The 20,020-nt window shown below is 32.9% G+C and overlaps 2 protein-coding genes across 2 annotated transcripts; both read left to right on the top strand.

Annotated features, from left to right (window-relative positions):
- Positions 1-5,660: 5,660 nt before the first annotated feature.
- LOC143544937 (cysteine-rich receptor-like protein kinase 2) lies at positions 5,661-9,779 on the top strand. Its single transcript, XM_077036910.1, has 7 exons — positions 5,661-6,423; positions 7,360-7,473; positions 7,556-7,695; positions 8,011-8,221; positions 8,337-8,571; positions 8,648-8,798; positions 9,386-9,779. Exons 1-7 carry the CDS (start codon positions 5,661-5,663, stop codon positions 9,713-9,715), a joined length of 1,944 nt encoding a protein of 647 aa, XP_076893025.1. The 3' UTR covers positions 9,716-9,779.
- A 5,223-nt stretch (positions 9,780-15,002) lies between these two features.
- LOC143544936 (cysteine-rich receptor-like protein kinase 2) lies at positions 15,003-18,907 on the top strand. The gene is made up of 7 exons (XM_077036909.1): positions 15,003-15,774; positions 16,048-16,161; positions 16,236-16,375; positions 16,674-16,884; positions 17,369-17,603; positions 17,685-17,835; positions 18,575-18,907. Exons 1-7 carry the CDS (start codon positions 15,009-15,011, stop codon positions 18,899-18,901), a joined length of 1,944 nt encoding a protein of 647 aa, XP_076893024.1. The 5' UTR covers positions 15,003-15,008; the 3' UTR covers positions 18,902-18,907.
- The last annotated feature ends 1,113 nt before the right edge of the window (positions 18,908-20,020 follow it).

Here is a 20,020-nt window from a genome sequence, read left to right as displayed (position 1 = left end):
CCCAGTATCTCTCTTATTGACAAAACCAGAAAGATGTGGGATTTGCCTAAAACGTTACAATTATGCATATGTAACCAATCGGATATTTATACCAAACATTTTGTTAAAAAGTTACAACCCTACTTACATTAATGATATTGGTATTCAAGCATTTGAACATCTTATGCATGAGATTTTTCTCCGATTCTATGTGATTGATTATGCGCTAATTCGACAAACGATTTATTGTACTCCACTCTATCATGCCTAGTACACTATATTTAGCTCGGTTAAGGACCGGAGGATGTGTGTGTAAGTACATGGATCGTCCTCTAGGCTAATGACACGATCAAAATAAGTTATGTCTATGTAGTTTACTAAACATTGTTCTCATTAAGTCATGCAACTAAATAACCAAACCCAAAAAGTCTTGCAACTAAGTAACCAAACCCGAAATCAGAAATACTTAGCATGTTCCTTGTATTAAACAATATAAATCTACCAAGAATAAGATATGCAATCCCATAAATTAAATGTTTAAAACAATTAAACTAGGGTTTAATTATATAAAATAAGATTTTTATTCTAAAAAAGTGGGTCCCACAGAGATTCACAATCCCATAAAGCTCGCCTTCTTGTTACCACGTAGCACCTGGATCTCAATCATCCATTGTTATTGTTAACTTAACTATTAATTAATCACTCAATTATTCTTCCACTTCTTAACTGTGTCCAGTCTATACGTACACATCCTCTATATATATCTCACCTACCTTCAACGTTCTTAAGGCGGGTGCATACCTCTTCAGTTATCAATATCATTATCAATTCAAACGTACATGCTTCTATCCGTTTCTGCAAGCTAGGTTAATTTCGTGATCTAAATGTAGTGAAGTTAAAGGTATGAATTCAGATCTACGATAAATTTTAACTGTTTTTTTATATATTAATCATGATTAAAGCTATAATGATTTGATTGATGATCATTGATGCTACGTAACTGTGTGCTATCGATGTTGTTATAACCGTTTTATGTAGTGATGACGATATTGACGACGAATTGATTAGAATTGATGATTTAGATCTTCAACTGCTTTGGATAGTTATAGACGTTATTAAACTACATGAGCATATTATGAGGTTATAATCATACCTGCATTGTTAATTATAGGAATTATATGACGTTAATCAGTCAACGAGTTGTTTGTTAGATTTTACTATTTTGAATGATGATCGTAAGTAGAGGTACAAATCATAACCGGCGTAGGAGAAACCTGTTAATTACTAACGGATGGTTATAAGGTACGGGTTAGGGAAATTCACATAGAAATTATTTAACTGGTATCGATTAACCAAACGTAGGTTAGTATGCTTAGTGTAAATAAGGTTAATTTCAAAAGGTTATTTACGACTAGTTAGGAATTAGCCTGATCAATAACCGGCCTTTGCAATTTGTATCACTAATCGTAAGCTGTGGATTGAATTTATCAAAATTGTTTTCATATGTAGATCGAACGGTTTTGATTCGTCCACGAGGTTTTGATAGAAATTAATAGATCATCATCATATATTAGTTCGTGGTTTATATTGCAAGAAAATGAGATATTTTCTGGATGAATTAATTGCATTGATTAGACCTGTAGAACTCTATGAACAAATGATACGTCTATAATAAAGTGTATAAGTTTATTAGATAGATTGGATTGATCTTCACAACAAAAGTTCGTCTGATAGAAAGTTATTAGTTCAGATCTAAAATCATGCCTAATTGCGTACATTGTAAATTAGCAAACGTATAAAATTGCTTTCAGATGAAAGAAACTTGATACTCATCTTATTTGTGATAAGTGATTACCTTGATAAGGCCTTTAGATACAATTACGGACCAAATATATAAGGTGTGGGGTCAATAGACCCCATAAGTTTTAAATGTTACTTTTATATTAATTATGTTATCGTTTTCGAACCACTTTTAATTATTTGTCATGGGCCCATGATTATTGAATGAATTAGAGAAACAAATTTTTGAGTTCCCCACTGATTATGTGAGCTTGTATTAGGTGTGAGGTTAAGCGACCCAATAGTCTTTCAAATTATTTTGTTATTACATAAAATTTTTTAATCTTTATTAATATTTTAGAGGTGTAAAAATGTATCACATATACTAACGATTTTTAAAAAAATTAAAATATATGTAAAATTAGTATATGTATATATTGATTTCGAAAATACATTAATTATTGTTTAATGTAATTTCCATTACTATTTGATTGAAAACAAATATTACATAATTAGTTTCAAAGTTTATGAAAATAGGAGACATATTAACGTAAATATTTTGTATATTTATATAACAACAAAAATGGGAGGATTGTGTCTTCCCCAATTGTCCTTCATGCTTATCATGTTGTACCGATTCTATTGTCATGCACATGTATTTCTCATCTACTACCACCTAGTTTTTTAATGATTTTCATCCTTTTGGCATTATTTAATTGTTAATTGTTATTATTATCTTTAAACATGTAATTTGTTTACTGCCGTTGCTATAACGAGTGTAATCGAAATTAAACGAATTCACGTTGACTCGCTGTTTTAACTCATGGATTTTACTGACCGAGTAAACTTCGTTTTTAATATGTTTTTTTTATCATAGATCGTAATGAACGTAACCAAAATCAATCAAATTCGTGCTTACTTGCCCATGTTTTACTGACCGAATAAACATCATTTTAGATATCTTACTTCTTTTGTATCATATACCGTAACAAACGTAATCAAAACCGATCGAATTGGCGTCGACTCGCCACTGTAATACTCGGGTGTTACTGACCTGATAAACATAATTTTAAGTATGTTATATTTTTCTCATAAGCTATATGATTTTCTTTTGTTTTAGTTCCGGTGTCGTAATGAACTTCTGGGCGTTACTATTTTAATTTTTTTAGTACCATAACGAAGCTAAAAGTGTCACTACTGTTTTCTGCGTTTGGTTACTTGATTATTTTTTTTATAAATTAGTGTCGGTATTATAACTAACTTAGCCCATAACTACCGAGTGCATACCAATGCACCACCGCAACGCGGAGGGTGCAAAACTAGTTATGTAATAAGGGAGGGAGATGCCGGATAAAAAGATAAATAGAGAGAAAGGACACGAAGATGACACATGACATCCATCAAAGACTTTTATTTATTATATAACTAGTTTTAATCCCCCGTATTACGGGGGTTGTTTTTTATTATTTGTTTATAATATTTATTTATTTTTTGAATTTTTATTTTTTTATTGTATGAAAGTTAATAATATACTTATGGTTTGATAATAATTTGTTTAACAAATAAATGAAATGTTATAACCTGATTTAAAAGTTATATGGGTTTGATGAGACCCAAGACCCATTTATTATTTTTTTTACTATAATATTGGGTTTTTAATTATAAATAATATATATCTTTTTTTAAATAAATCAGATATTAATTTTTAGTATATCCATACTTTATAGGATTTTTAAATCAAATATTTGGTGAGATTGGTTTTTAATTTAATGAGATGTTATAACCCATTTAAGAAATATATGGGTTTAATGAGACTCATACCCATAAATTCGGGTCAAATGCATGAGAAGCCACCATTTAAAAATCAAGCAAATCTTGTGACTCCAAAAAAAGAGAGAACGACCATATCGTGACACATAGGATTTTATGTTTTCGTTTATATATATTATAGATAGATAGATATAAATATAGATATAGACATGTATAAATTACTTATGCTATCTATTTTGGATCGCATATCTTGAACAGATTTCTGATGAAATCGGAACATAATAATATTGCAAAGCCTCATTTCTTCATTTGATGATTCAAAAAAGTAAACTTTTGGTGCGTATCACTTTTTATTAATCACGTGGATACGTAATCTCAATATATCGTTTATTTAACTCTTTTAGAATCTGTACAACCCATTGCTAAATGTCAACCCTAGGCCCACAACCTTTTGATGATCAATCGAAATACAAGGTGTCATGTAGTCTGAATCCAATATTTGGTTAATCGGTAACAACTTCATACATATAATATAATGCACTTATATTCATGTTCATACAAATTCCATTACAAGACATATTGAACATGATAACACAAAATCTAGGTGTACCTACAATAGATAAAGGTTGAAAAAGTTGCAAGAACTTAAGCTACTTTTTTGCTAACGATATAACTTATATTCTTTTATGTATTATTGTTATAATGCTATTAATTATCTTTCATGCATGTATTTTAATTTATTATAAGTAACATAAAGAATCAACAATGGATGACGTAATTAAAAACATTCTCTTGTTGAATCATTCTTGTAGTTCTCTGTTTAATAATTATTATACCATTAAAAAATGTTACATTTTCTTGTTGAGTAATTCTTATAAATTATATATGTGTATGTTATTGATATATGTTCATTTAACTACCTGATTAAAAAGGTTATGAAATGATGCTTTTATACTTTTTCCAGACGCATGAAATGCAAATTATTTGAGAAAGTACATAAAAATAGTAATATAAACCACATGGGTCGGTACCTATTGTTGACTTTGTTTACTACTTACAATCACGAAGCCAACACCTCTGCTATAACAATACGAGCCATTTCTGGTTATTAAAATGCTCATGGCTTCCAACTTTCACACTTTCTACACACATGGTTTTGTTTTTGTGCAGTTTTATATTATTTATTCAAAATTTTAAGGAATCTTTATGAAGCACTCCATAGCATGTATTCTTCTTTTCACCCCAAACTCGTTACAAAAGTACCTCGAGTTTGGACCACAATTACATCAAGCTTTGATATCATTTCAAGGCACATAATCAATCAACACTTTCATTATTGTAAGAGAAAATTGATTCAAAAACTCATTACAATAATTCTCTATTAATCATTTCTAAAGCTTCTAACCAAACCTTATATTTATAATCTAATCAGACATTATCATATTAATTATATATTACAATTAGAAAACCTATCAACTTAGGCCCTTCTATATTCATGGGCGTAGCTTCTTGGGAGCCGGGGTGGCCCCACTCACTGCCGTTTTTTCGGTTAATAGGGTAAATTTCATGATTTTTCCTGAAAATTTATATAGCTATTCCCGGGTCACCCCCAATGTATATTTCCAAAAGGCTATTGGTCACCACTGATATTTTTTATATATATAATACCCCATCGTTTGATTAATTTTTATAAAATCTCTTAATTTTAATAAACAAAAGTTACAAAATAGTATTCAAATAGTAAAAAATTTGTTTTTATAAAACTCTAAATTGAAAGGGACTATTTGATCCGACCCGACCCGAACCACCGACACGAACCGAATCGTCGACCGGAAAATTTTTGAGTCCGTGACTACCAAGCTTCACCATTGTCTATATTCACCGAGTAAATACGGTTCGAAAGCTAGTACCTAACAAAAAAGTGCACCCTTTTCTTATAGTCAAAAGATTCTTGGATCTGAAAACAGTCCATCAAACTCTAATAGCTCATTCATCTTACACATGTGACATGTCCCATAATTATAAACATGGTTTCACACATGAATATGAATCAAACGTACACCTTTATATCGTCCTTGTTCTTATGTCACATTAATTGAATAATTTCAATTCCTTTGTTTCTCTAGCCAAAGATGAAAAAACCAACACACAAAGCTTCCATTCTCGCCATTTTAATCATAACTCTACAACTAGTATCAACAACAAAAGGTGATGCAAGAACCCAAGTCCTCAAAATGATATGTGACCCAGAAAACGAACACAATCAAACCCTCTTCATCCCAAACTTCGTTGGCATGATGGGCAGCCTGGGCGCCCAAATACGCACTTCAACTAATGCAACCGCCATTGTCGGTACTGGACCCGATGGTAACTACGGTTTTGCTCAATGCTATGGTGATTTATCACAACTAGATTGCATGTTATGCTATGCAGAAGCACGTACTGTTCTCCCTGGTTGTTTCCCGAACAATGGTGGTCGAATCTATCTCGATGGTTGTGTAATGCGAGTTCAAAACTACAGTTTTTTCCATGAGTATACTGGGCCTGATGACAGTTATGTTTGTGGTAATGCAACTAGAAAGAATGTAACGTTTCAAGCTGCTGTGAAGCAGACGGTGTCGAATGCTGTGACGGATGCGTTAAGGAATAGTAAGTATTTTGGTAGGGGTGAGATGTTGGTGGATAGTGGGAATGAGTCGGTTTATGTTTTGGCGGAGTGTTTCAGGACTTTGAGTCCGAGTTCTTGTCTTGCGTGTTTGGATAATGCGTCGATGCAGATATCGAAGTGTTTGCCGTGGTCTGAGGGTCGCGTGTTGAATGCGGGGTGTTTTATGAGGTATTCGGATACTAATTTTCTTAATCCTGAGCCGGTCGCAAGCAGCTCTGTCAACAGAGGTAACAATAATGCTACTGAATCTAATTATTTTACTAGGACTGAGCTGGGCTGGGCTGGGCTGGGCTGGTGTGAGCTGGGTTGGGCTTGGGCTGGGTAATTACAGTCATATTTTACTAATTTTTATGAATAGTTGATTAGTTGTATATGATTATAATAATGGGGAAGGTTAACGTACAAATGATATTAACGTGCTAAACGAGAGAATCAAGTAGAGTAATTATATATACAAGTAGAGTAATTATGTTACATCATACATAATTACTCTACTTGTATATATAATTACTCTATCTGATTCTCACGTTTAGCACGTTAAGTTCATTTGCATTTGATCCAAACCCTATATAATAATGTTCTTACAATAAAAACAGGTTCTATTTAATTTAAAAATGATTTTGTAGGACATAATAAGCTTTAAAAACATAAGTTGAGGTCTTCGATTTTTAAACCTGTGTGATCGAATTTCCTTTGGTTAAACCGTTAATTCATGACTCTCTCATTAGAAAATTAATCGAAATGCAACTTCTATTGCTAACTGAAAGAAACAAGGAAGCATTTAAAAATAACTGGTGTTACTACTATTATAATGTATACTCAATTAGATTTTTCTAACATGGTATACCAATAACCATTTATTAACAAGAAAAGGTAGTAGGTAATGGCTTAATACATTGGTAAAATATGATGAATGTGTAGTTAAAATCTAAGTCAAAATTATTATATTATTGAACCTTTACTTCAAATCATATATAAATTTACCACAAGAGCATTTGGAATATGTGACTTGCTATATTGGATTCTCACATGGTAATGATAACATTGTTAATAAAATTTTAAGAAACAAATTAAATAAAATTTTAACATTGTTAATAACATTATGATATCACTAAAAGTTTTCTAATACATCTATGATGTTTTCTTGTTCATGGGTTATGCAGGGAAGATAATTGCAATTGTTGTATCTGTTGTTAGTTCTGTGGCACTTATCATAGTTGCTTCAATGATTGCTGTATATATTTGGAAACACAGATATATACAGAAGAAGAGAAAAGGTATAAAGCCAGTTATTAAAATTATTACATTGTTAGGCTTGTTATAATCTTGTAAAAGCCTAATGATTGTTCAATGTTTTAGGTTCTTATGATGCCAAGAAAATGGCAAAGATGCTAATTGACAGTAGCTTAAACTTCAAATACTCCACTATTGAGAAAGCCACAGGAAAATGGGACGAGTTAAATAAACTGGGACAAGGAGGATTCGGGACCGTCTACAAGGTTGTAACTCAAACTAAATCTGATAATTTTGACACATGTACCTTTGAGCGGGTCGTTTCAGGTTACACTTACAGGTCAAATGTGTCAAAAGTCATCTAAAGTGTATTTTTAAGAGAAAATTGCACAAAAGAGAAACAAACTTTACATTTTTTCCTGATTTTAGTAACCAATTTACACTATTAGCAAAATAGAAATTAACTTATAGATGCTAAAGTAGTTTGACCTACTATACAACATGCACATTTTGCCACTTCTGCTTAAATTTTGTTATATACACTATTATATAACTAATGCAGAACTTTTAAATCTTCTCAGGGGGTACTTTCAGATGGACGAGAAATAGCTGTGAAAAGACTTTTCTTCAACAACAAATTCAGAGCAGCAGATTTCTATAACGAAGTCAACATGATTAGCAGTGTTCAACACAAAAATCTTGTCAGGCTGTTAGGGTGCAGTTGTTCAGGGCCCGAAAGCATTCTTATATACGAATATTTGCCCAACATGAGCCTCGACCACTTCATTTTTGGTCAGTTTAATATTGTCAATCATTATGTTTTTTTTGAAAGTTTGTCATCTTATATCAAAATTTTATAACTTTTAGTGTTATGTAATACATGTAATGAATTTTTTAACTTCTGCAGATGCAATAAAAGGAAGGAACTTAAACTGGGAAAAGAGATATAATATCATCATTGGTACAGCAGAAGGTCTTGTTTACCTTCATGAAAATACCAAATGCCGGATTATTCACAGGGATATTAAAGCTGCTAACATCTTATTAGACTTGAAGTTCCGTGCTAAAATAGCTGATTTTGGGCTGGCCAGATCTTTTCAAGATGATAAGAGTCACATCAGTACGGCGATAGCAGGAACACTGTAAGTACATTAATTTCTTGTATTAAAATTTTTAAATTAGCAGCTAGTTTGTTTATTATTTTTTGAACATCAACAGAGGATATATGGCTCCAGAGTACCTAGCTCACGGTCAGTTAACTGAAAAGGCAGATGTTTATAGCTTTGGTGTTTTGGTTCTAGAGGTGGTTACTGGAATAGAAAACAATAAAAGCAAAAACACAGAGTATACGGACAGCTTAGTTGCTATCGTAAGTATAATGTTTTCCTTTTCTCTTTTTATTATTGTTTTATTTTTGTCGGGATATTGTATGCATAAGCCACTTAGATTTTGAAACAACATGCAACTCGCTTAAAACTAAGTGAAGAATTAATAACAATTCTTCAGTCAGGTAGGCCCAATTGGCAAGTTTGATGGTTTAACGGTTCAATTTTAGTGGTTTGAACAGGCTCTTTTATTTTATTTTATTTTTCAAAATCATATGAAAAAGAATATATAAATAATAAGGTTAATGGCCGGTTCTAAGTTCCAAACCGGACCGCTCTGTTAAATTGTCAAACCGCCAAAACCAAACTGTTTGGATCTCAAACTGACCGAACCGGCCACTTGGTTCGGTTTGGGTGGTTATGTAGGTTTCAATGGTGTATGAACACCGTATTTTTTGGCATATCTAGAGTTGTAAAAATGACAAGAAACTGCCTTAGTATGATAGTATCACTATCAACTCTATTTGACTGGATTCAGGGGCATATTTGTCTTTTAACAATTTCCCCACAAGCATAAACGAAACTGATTTGAGAATACTAATCATTTTGTGTTATTTACGTATGAAAACAGGCGTGGAATCATTTCCAGCAAAATAAGGCGGAAGAAATCTTCGACCCAAACTTAATCATAACACCAATTACCAAAAAGGAAGCGACAAAAGCGATACAAGTAGGACTTCTTTGCACTCAAGAAGACCCGTCATTAAGACCGTCAATGTCAACAGTACTAAAAATGTTGGCAAAAGATAATGAACCATTACCTGCCCCTTCTAACCCTCCTTTCATGGATGAGGATGCAATGGAACTCAATGAGATCACACAAAAGTTACATTACTACTTTAACACTGATAATTCTTGTTCAATTGCTACAGTTGACCACAGTCATTTTTATCCTAGGTAATTAACCATGGTTAGTTAGTTTCTAAATCAACTATTTATGGTTTGGAAGCAAATGTCAATTATGAGATCTTTGTCTGTGGAAGAAGTAACTTCCCTTCTTTATTTTTTAAGTTATCTCAAGACTCTAAGTTTTGATTTGTTTACATTTGTTCACATTTGTGTACATGATTTGTTCAAAGGGGTAGTCACCTTGTTTTGAGATTCATAAAATACCCAAATATTCATTTTTTTGGTATACTAGTACTTTATTTTATTATATAATATGATTCTTCTTACACTTGGCTTGGGTTATGTACTCATGTGTTCTTTATCTTGGACTATACTTTGCCTATTCATAGACTGTTTAAATTAATCGAGATATCGAGCCAAAGTATGTGGGACGGTTTGAGATCCAAACGGTTCGATTTGGCGTTTAACAAAAGGTTTGGCCTTGTCATGTTCGGTTAACCGGTTTAGAACTTGGAACCAGTTACGAAACAACCATTTAACTTTTTATTATGTATATAACTTTCTGTTTTAAAACTTGGAATCAGTTGAGAAACATCCATTTTACTAATAGCCCACACGGTAAAGGTGCAAGTCTTTTAGGCGAGTGAAGGAACGAAGGATCCCCCCCCCCTCTTTTTTGCGCAAGTGTAAATTTACCAGTTTTCCTTTGAAAATTTTTATATGTGGTGTATTGCATCTGAAAAATTAAGCCCCCACCCCCAACCCCAGTCCCCCACACCGACACCGTTTTCATCTGAAAATTCAATCCAGTTCCCCTGTCTTTTCGTCCAAACTTCGTCACGGGATGAGTGGTTTTGGGTTCAATTCCCAACAATGAATAATTTGTTTTAATTTAGAAGTGAGTAGAGTTAGAGATCACACCGTTAAAAAAATAAATATGTAAATTTAATTTTGTTTTATAGATGTAAATGTAATTTTCTTTACAATTTACATTGAAAGTCCTTGGTGCAAATTCAATACCAAACACACCTAACCGTACTAGTCCCACAAACTATTGACCGTCAAGCCTTCGATGGTCATCTTTAGATGTAATTGGCGTAACCAAGGATTTAAGTGGGCCATATCCAAATATTCATTAGTCAATAGATGATCAATTCTTTGAAGTCGATAATGCTTATAATAAATTATCACTTTATATAAATATGTATTATATATCAAAAGAAAAGTAAATGTTACTTCTCAATAAAATGAAGTAGATACCTTACTTTTATAAAGGTTTAAACCGAAGATCAAATCTAACCAAATTACATATTCGGTTTTCGTTTTGTTTCCGGCTTCAATTGGTTTTTGGTTTCATAAAATTGAGTTCAATTCGAAGCAAGGTTGCAAAAGTCGTTAGGCGGCCCCTAGACGGCCGACTGGGGAGTTGGGTGTACTCGGAGTACTCGAACATGGTAAATATAAAGAAAATTAATTTTTGAATATTATATATATGTCAAATATCATAAATTTACTAATATTTCTAATAAAATAAGTAAAGATCAATATAAATAAGAGCAATACATTTCTAAATAATAAATTGTTTTAAAAAATTATTAGTTATTAAGTAAAAAAAATATATTTATTCTTTAATATTAAAGATTTACGAGTTATGCTTTATTTTTAAGCCAAAATCGGCTCAAGTTCACCGACTAGATGCGATTATGACGGAGGTTGACCACATTTAATCAGTTCTTAGCAACTAGGCGGAATTAAAGAAACTCTCCTCGGCGACATACCTTGCAGCGAGTTCTCGGCCTTAAAGACCTACTTTTACAACATCGATTCGAAGTGAATAAATCGAATAAGTTGAATGTAAGTTTCTCGTTTATCCTATTCTAGTCGCATATTTAGCCAAACCAATCGAATCCAATAACAAATAGTGATAAATGAAATTATTTGGTTTCTTCGGTCAAAAACCAAACTTAACTCAATTCGAGTTGTTTTTAGTTCTCGGTTCACTTTCAATGAAAAACCTATTATATCAAATGATAGACACCTCAACTACATATTAAGTATTATTCTATAAGTTTATATGAACTTTAAAAATTAAACTATTGATACAATCAAAGTAAATATCTTATACATTAAGCAAACATATAAACATAGTTATTAGATTAATAATAACTCTTTCGAGAACGATATAAAGGTGCCGGTTAAGGACCGAGATATTTGAGGTTGTAGGTTTGAAATCCGATGGATCTACTTGACACTTTTCTGTTTTTAACCAACTATATCTAAACACTTATACACTTATATGGCCGGCCATGGATCTATTCCTTCGTGTGTATATATATTTTGTCGGGCCTCCCTATCTATTCCGTGGGGCTCCATTTTTGTATGTAATATTATTTCGTCGGGACCAACATAATAGATATGAACCCCAAGAAAATAAATATGAGGCCCGACAGAATAGATATGAACCTCACGGAATGATCAATAGCTGATCATTTTGAATGTATACATGTTTAGATGTGGTTGGTTTAAAAAACGGAAGCATGCATTTCCATTAAACTCCCATGGGCTATAGATATTTCCAAATCTTTTAAAAGAGAGAAAAAAAAGAAATAGAAATTGTCGGCTATCGAGTCAACCCATAAATTCCGTACACATACATATATAAGCTTTCATATACTGTGCTCTGTTTCTGTTCAAAACCGCAGCGCAGCCTGCCTGTGGCCAATTGAAAGAATAAACGTGAACTCTCTTCCTCTCTCTGTATTTCAACAAATGTAACCAAATTAAAGGTATGTAATCCGATCTAAAGCTGTTATTAATTTCGTTTTATTATTACTTTTTAGCGGGAATAAAAAAGCTTATTAGTTAGATTCTGTTGTTTTCATTGATCATCGTTAACTATTTTGTAGTTGTTATTATTATTATGTGCGAATCATGAATCGGTTTTGATAGAGATAACAAACGAATTTGATCTGCTTATGTCTGCGTTAACTTATTATTATTATGCGATTAATTTGATTGTTGTTACGGTATTCTACTGTTCGATCTTCAATTTCTTCACACGCTAGATTCCTGTGTGCAAACGAGTACTCACCCCTACTTGAACTCGGATTGATAAAAAACTTGAAACAAGCCTAACTTATTCGATGAGCCTCGGATAAAGCTTGTTTACTCTTTTGATGTGTGTGTTTTTTTTTGAAAAGTTTTTTTTTCTATGTATTAATACAATACTACACAGCCGAGCTGGAGCTGAGCTTCGGCTCGTTTAAGGTACAACACTAGCTCAAGCGGAGCTTAGACTCGTTTAAGGATTTGTATCAAATTATATAAAATCAATTATAGCGTATATAAATTAATTAATAATAAATAATAAACAAGCCTCGAGCTAAAACGAGTCAAGCTAGAGCCGAGGTCACCCTTAATTATTGTTGTTCAAACGTCTGTGTTATTTGCCATGTTAAATTCGTAAAATAACTTATAATAGCAAATAAAAGCTTATTAGCTCTTCAGCTTTTTTTTCATTTCTACAATACTTTAGGTGTTAATGGTGAGCGATAACCAAACGTTAAACAGAAATTGGTTATCGGTTATTTTTGTGTACCTCAGTTAACCGGAATTAACCAAATCGAACCATTTCACAATGTCATAGATTACAGACGTTTATACCTTAATATTATGTGTTTATACCTCCAATTCATGTATATATTAAGCAAAAGTATTAGCCAAAGTCTAACGGAATAATCGAACTGATTTTGGTTTTAGTGAATTGGAATAATTGAACCAAACCGAACCGATGTATGGTCACCCACTTACACATATATGTTTTTGTCTGTTAGACGTGTTCAAATCGACAAGCATTCGCTGTAGTTTTTTTTTTATTTTTTATTGTATCTCATCGACCCACAACTTTGAAATTCGAAAGGGTGTTAAGTTCCTTTATTTGACTACGGCTCTCCGTCAACCAGTGGCGGACCCAGGATTTTTTGTCAACGGGGTCCCAACTTTTTCGGTTTACAAAATTTTCAGGTCGGTCGTTATTCGGGTCGGGTCGAGACGAGTAACATAATAAAACACGGAAATATGGTGTCATTGGAAACGAGTAAGTAGAAAGAATCTAGATTAGAAACTAGATAGAACATACATTTTTAATTCATTTTTATTCATACTCGAAAAACATAAACATAAGCTATATATATATATATATATATATGGTCTTACATAATAAGATAATTAATAAAAGAATATGTAAAACCCATGTTGTTATTATATATGTTGGATTGTGATAATAACTATATGAGAGAAACTAAAAAAAACACAAATACCCTAACTAAATAACTAATATTGACTAGGATATAAAAAAACAACAAAAACTGAGTATGGAGAGGCTTGAACCTGCAACCTCTCAAAGAAAAAACAAGGGAATTTCCACTATACTAGTTTAGCCTTAATAGTATGGGTTCCAAGTATTAATTTTTATGGGGTCCTTACAAAATTTAGTATACCGTCTCTAAGTATTTTTTAAAAAACATTGGTGTCCCGGGACCCCGATGGGACCTATGTAGGTCCGCCCCTGCCGTCAACTCACCAAACGCCTCCATATTTTATTAATACTTCATACATAGTAACATAGATAAGAATGGTAATCTCTGGATGGGGGTAAATATGGTAAACACATAGCATGTTATTTTTTTTAAAATTAAAATGAAACTATAAGAATACTATACTTAAATAGTTAAATTCAAGAGAATACAAATGCTAGTAATTATGGCGTAATTTTTTAAAAAATTATTTAATGCATGAAAAAAAAGTTATGAGTAGATGGGGGTAAACATGGTAAGCACCTAGCATTTTATTTATTTTTAATTAAAATGAAACTGTAAGAATACTATACTTATATAGTTAAATTCAAGAGAATAAAAATGCATTAAATAATAACGTTATTTTTTAAAAACATTATTTAGGACATGAAAAAACGTTATTTATGCCTGTTTAAAAATCACGTGTATGTGCGTGTGGTGGTTGGGGTGGGGGTGGGAGTGGGGGTGGGGTGGGGGGGGGGGGAATATGGAGAGGTTAGTTTAACAGTGACATTAAAAAAGATATATGAGCAGATAAAAGTGTAAGTATTATTCAAATAATTAAAAAATATAATTGTGCATAAAAGACTATTTATCCCCTTACTCTATTAAATAATAATTGCACACTAAGCATGATACCTCTTACATTTAAGATGACATTGTTTCATGCATCATATAATATAGGATAGGTTTATGTCTTTTGTATCTCATTAGTCATATTTGATATTTCAGCTACAGCTACATACTTACAAGTGTCTTATGTACTAGAAGATGAAGAAATCAACACATGCAACTTTGGTTTTCATCACTTTGATCATAATCTCACTACTAGTATCTAAATCCAATGGGGATGCAAGAACACAAGTCATCAAATACATCTGTGATGGTGCATTTTCTGAAAACCGTACCCAATTCATCGAAAACTTTGTCCGTGCCACAACAATAACTAGCAATGAAATCCGGACTAAACATATCTCAACGGTAACGGTAGGTAGTGGGTTTAACAAGGTCTATCTACTCACCCAATGCTTCCAGGACCTCTCTTCACAAGATTGCATCATATGCTATTCCCAGTTACGTACTTATTCTCCCAATTGCTACCCGGGTGGGGGCCGCGTTTATCTTGACGGGTGTTTTATGCGACTACAAAACTATAACTTTTATGAGGAGTATATGGGCCCAAATGATAATACGGTTTGTGGGAATACAACACAAAAGGGTGTGTTGTTTCAAGAGTCAACGAGTCTGGCGGTGGTCAATGCAGCCGCGGGTGCGCTAAGAAATACTGATTATTTTGCAAGGGAAGAAATGTTGGCGTCGGGTAGTAATGACTCGGTTTATGTGTTGGCGGAATGTTGGGAGACTTTGAGTCCGAGTTCTTGTAGAGCGTGTTTGGAGAATGCATCAACGTCTATCACGGAGTGTTTACCCTGGTCCGAGGGCCGTGTGTTGAAGACCGGGTGTTTTATGAGGTATTCAGATACAAATTTTCTCAATCCCAAACCAATCACAAGCAGATCTAGCAATAGCAATAGAGGTAATGATGGTTATATTCAATCAAACTATAGAACTAGAGGTGGTAAAAAAAATATTAGTGTCTAATTAATTAAATAAAAAGTATGCTATTTCAGTAATGGCCTATTTAGTTACTAAAAATAGGATTTTTGTGGTTTAAACATAAAAAGCTACATTTGAGATGCAACAAACTTTTCCTTCGTTTGACCAGTCAAAGATAAAAAAATAACTCAAATGAAACCATTATAGGTAGCAAGAAATAAAGCTTACTCAATGTCTCATGAATTATTTGCAGGGAGGATAATAGGTATTGTAGTTTCTGTTTTCAGTTCTGTGGTGGTTCTCGGGGTTGCTTTGGTGATCGTTTTATACATCAAGAAACACAGATATATACAACGCAAGAGAAATGGTATAATAATATCCATCTTGTGTTAGATACCGTGAAACGAACAAACAAATGAGTGATTGGATTAAAATTTTCAGGTTCTTATGATGCTGAGGAAATGGTAAAGACTCTTAATGACATAAGCTTGAACTTCAAATACTCTACTATTGAAAAAGCTACAGGAAATTGGGATGAAATCAATAAGCTAGGACAAGGAGGATATGGGACTGTATACAAGGTAATACATTGTATAACACATCCACATGAATTAGTGTTGATTAACAATCGAGCCAAGCCAGCTTTAGCTTGGGCTCGGGATATCGTTTATTATCAATGAGCTGAAATCTTAGCGTGAGTTTGGCTCTTAAAAAGCTCAAACATTTATAAATAATTTCATAAGATTGAACCGACAATGAAACTTAAGTCTATTTGGATGTTAGAAAAAACTTAAAAAGTACGAGTGACTTTGTTGGAATAATATTGAAACATGTGAGTTGTTTCATGATTTTAACCCTTAACAATGAAATTTGTCTCAGGGGGTTCTTTCAGATGGACGAGAAATAGCTGTGAAAAGGCTTTTCCTCAACAACAGATTTAGAGCAGCAGATTTCTACAATGAAGTGAACATAATTAGCAGTGTTGAACACAAAAATCTGGTTAGGCTGTTAGGATGCAGCTGTTCAGGGCCCGAGAGTATTCTTGTATACGAATATGTACCTAACATGAGTCTCGACCTCTTCATTTTTGGTAATTTCTAAAACTCAATAAAATTAGTAATCTGTTATGAAAATGTGAACTTGTTACTAAGGGTGACCATGGGTCGGGTAGGTTATGGGCTAAACCAAACCTATAACTGATGTTTCAGTTTTTATATTTTTGTAACCGATCGGCTTTAGTGATAAACGGTTCGGTTAATTCAATTATTGAAAAATATGGTTTTGGTATGTTAGTCGCCATCAATGGACATTGGTGGATTAAAGAGATAATAATACCCATCATATTTTTGGTTAAATATAAGGATGCATGAACGACAACTAACATGCTACTAAATAAACTTACAAAATTGTTTTGACGTACGTCTTATTTATGAAAAGTAAAAAAATTGTCTATGTTGGTTATATAATTTGTAATTCGGTTATTTATACACATAACCATAAGCGAACCAATCGGTTCAAGCCGTTCAGCTATGGCTCGGTTATTTGGTTTTTATTCTCATCGTTACTTGTTACAGATGACACTAAAGGCAGAGAATTAAGCTGGGAGAAGAGATTTAAGATTATAATTGGCATAGCAGAAGGTCTGTTTTACCTTCATGAAAATACGAAAAACCGGATTGTTCATAGGGATATTAAAGCTTCCAATATCTTATTAGACTTGAGGTTTCGTCCCAAAATAGCTGATTTTGGGTTGGCTAGATCTTTTCAAGATGATAAAAGCCACATCAGCACCGCGATTGCAGGAACACTGTAAGTGTTGTGATTTCATCTTTAAAAACAAAAGTAAATTAGCAAGCTAACTTTTTTATTTTCTATTTTCAACATAATTAGTGGATATATGGCTCCAGAGTATCTAGCCCTTGGTCATTTAACTGAAAAGACAGATGTGTATAGCTTTGGCGTGTTACTTTTGGAGTTAGTTACTGGAGTCGCAAACAACATAAGCAAAACTACTGAATATACACACAGCTTAGTGTCTACGGTAAGTATTGAAACTTCACCTCACACCATAAATGGCTCACAATGAAGAATTTTTTTTTTTTGATTTTAGTAAACGAATGAATATAAACACACATGCCACGTTTGTTTATCTACATTTGTGCAAATTCGTTTATTTTTGCTCATATACTTTCATTCATTTGCATACTCGTTTAAGTTTGTTATTAGTTATTAGCAATACTAATTGTTAAGTTTATTATTAGTTATTAGCAACACTAATTGGAACAGCGTGCTTCAACTCAATCAAACTTTAGAAACTGAACCTTGGTATTTGAGAAACAAGTGAATCAACACTTTACTTTTCTTTGTTTATATTTGTTCACTTACACTCGTTTATGTACATTTGAATGTTAAGCAACGCACATAAGCAAACATGCACATGTTCCTTTTAAGTGTTTAAATCCATTTGTTTGCTTGGTTAAGTCAATAGAACGAACATGAACACACCTCGATTCACATTTGTTCGGTTCATTTATAGCCTTCCTTCGATTTTGACATGTTTATTCATAAATGAATTGGTTTGAATTTTTTTTTTTGATCTAAATCCTCATTATATAGAAACATAGATATTACATCAACATAGCAGGTAGGCGGGCAACAAGCTGCGCCGCCACCCTTTTCTGAATTGTATACTATATATAAAAGGAGTAGTTAAAGTTAACTTGACCCGACCAATCCATTTTGATATATTTAATTCCCGTGTGTTGTTTATGGATAAACAGGCGTGGACGCATTTCAAGCAAGGTAGAGTGGAGGAAATATTTGACCCAAACTTAATGATGCATATTCATCCCAACATAAAGTTCCATGAAGAGGCCATAAAAGTGGTACACGTGGCACTACTTTGCATCCAAGAAGCTCCATCTTTAAGACCATCCATGTCAACAACACTAAAAATGTTAGCAGTAAATGATGAACCTTTGCCTGCACCCTCTAATCCCCCTTTTATAGATGAAGAAGAAACCATGGAACTTAATAACATCACACAGAAGTTACTCAATGACTTTAATGGTGATGATTCTAGTTCACTGTCCCATATCCGTTTTTGAATGTATATAAAATTGTGATGATTATTGTTTAAAATATCAATTCATGATTATAGAGTTTGTTATTGGAGTTGCTTGTTAAGTTCATGTTGCTTATACAACATATAATATGTGTAAAGGAGAAGTTGGAGGGTTGTTCTAGATAAAGGAAGCTAGTTAAAGTGAAAACTGGAAGGTTAAAGTTGCAACAGCCAGAGCTATTTGAATAACTCAGAAACTCGATAAAATAAGCTCGGAAATAGTGCTTGAAATTAACCTAGCTATTGATGAGACAGTGACGGCTCGGTTTGTAAACAATCTGAGTTCAAGCTTGAACTTGCCTCAGCTTTGTTAGGCTCGTGTAAGTTAACCCAAAATTGGTTTCATATGCTAACCTATTTTTACTCTCTCACCTACACTTTACAACCTAAGATCCATGTTGTGGACTTCAAAGGGGGCTTTAAATGTTGGTGATTACTTTGCTAGGGAAGAAATGTTGTTGTTGGGTAGTAATGGCCCGGTTTATGTGTTGGCGGAATGTTGGGAGACTTTGAACCCAAGCTCTTGTAGAGCATGTTTGGAGAATGCATCGTTGTCGATATCACAGTGTTTACCCTGGTTTGAGGGCCGTGTTTTGAATACGGGATGTTTTAAGAGGTATCTGGATACTGATTTCCTTAAACCCGTACCAACTACAAGCAGATCTAGCATTGCCTTCAATATGAATCAAGCATGTCCCTTTTGAGCGATGTGAACTAAAGTGATCGAGCATGTCTATATTGCCTTAAACATGTATGTTGCATGCAGTGTCACCAACATAGATGAGAACTAAAACATCAATACAAGTTATTGATCAATCTAAATGATAAAAATAAAAAATGTAAATATTATAAAATATGAATACATTTTCTAAAATGAAAACTAACATATATATTAATTTTTTTATCCTTAAAATAATCTACTCAGTGACACTGGACAGTGATTGATGAAAATAATAAAAAGTTATTTAAGATCATAATTAATTTGTTTCTAGATTAGTAAACTGAATAGTGTAGACTGTAGATCCACCAAAAGTCAAAACAAAAGGTCTGGTCCACCAAACCCCAGATAACATCTAAAAACAAACTTAATAGAACCTATTAA

Source organism: Bidens hawaiensis, unplaced genomic scaffold (genome assembly GCF_021521415.1).
Source record: "Bidens hawaiensis isolate Kalapana, Puna unplaced genomic scaffold, B.hawaiensis_p1.1 tig00013805_1, whole genome shotgun sequence".
In the NCBI taxonomy this organism is placed as follows: domain Eukaryota; kingdom Viridiplantae; phylum Streptophyta; class Magnoliopsida; order Asterales; family Asteraceae; genus Bidens; species Bidens hawaiensis.
The sequence above is the reverse complement of the archived record's forward strand: the minus strand, read 5'-3'. Positions and strand labels throughout refer to the sequence as shown.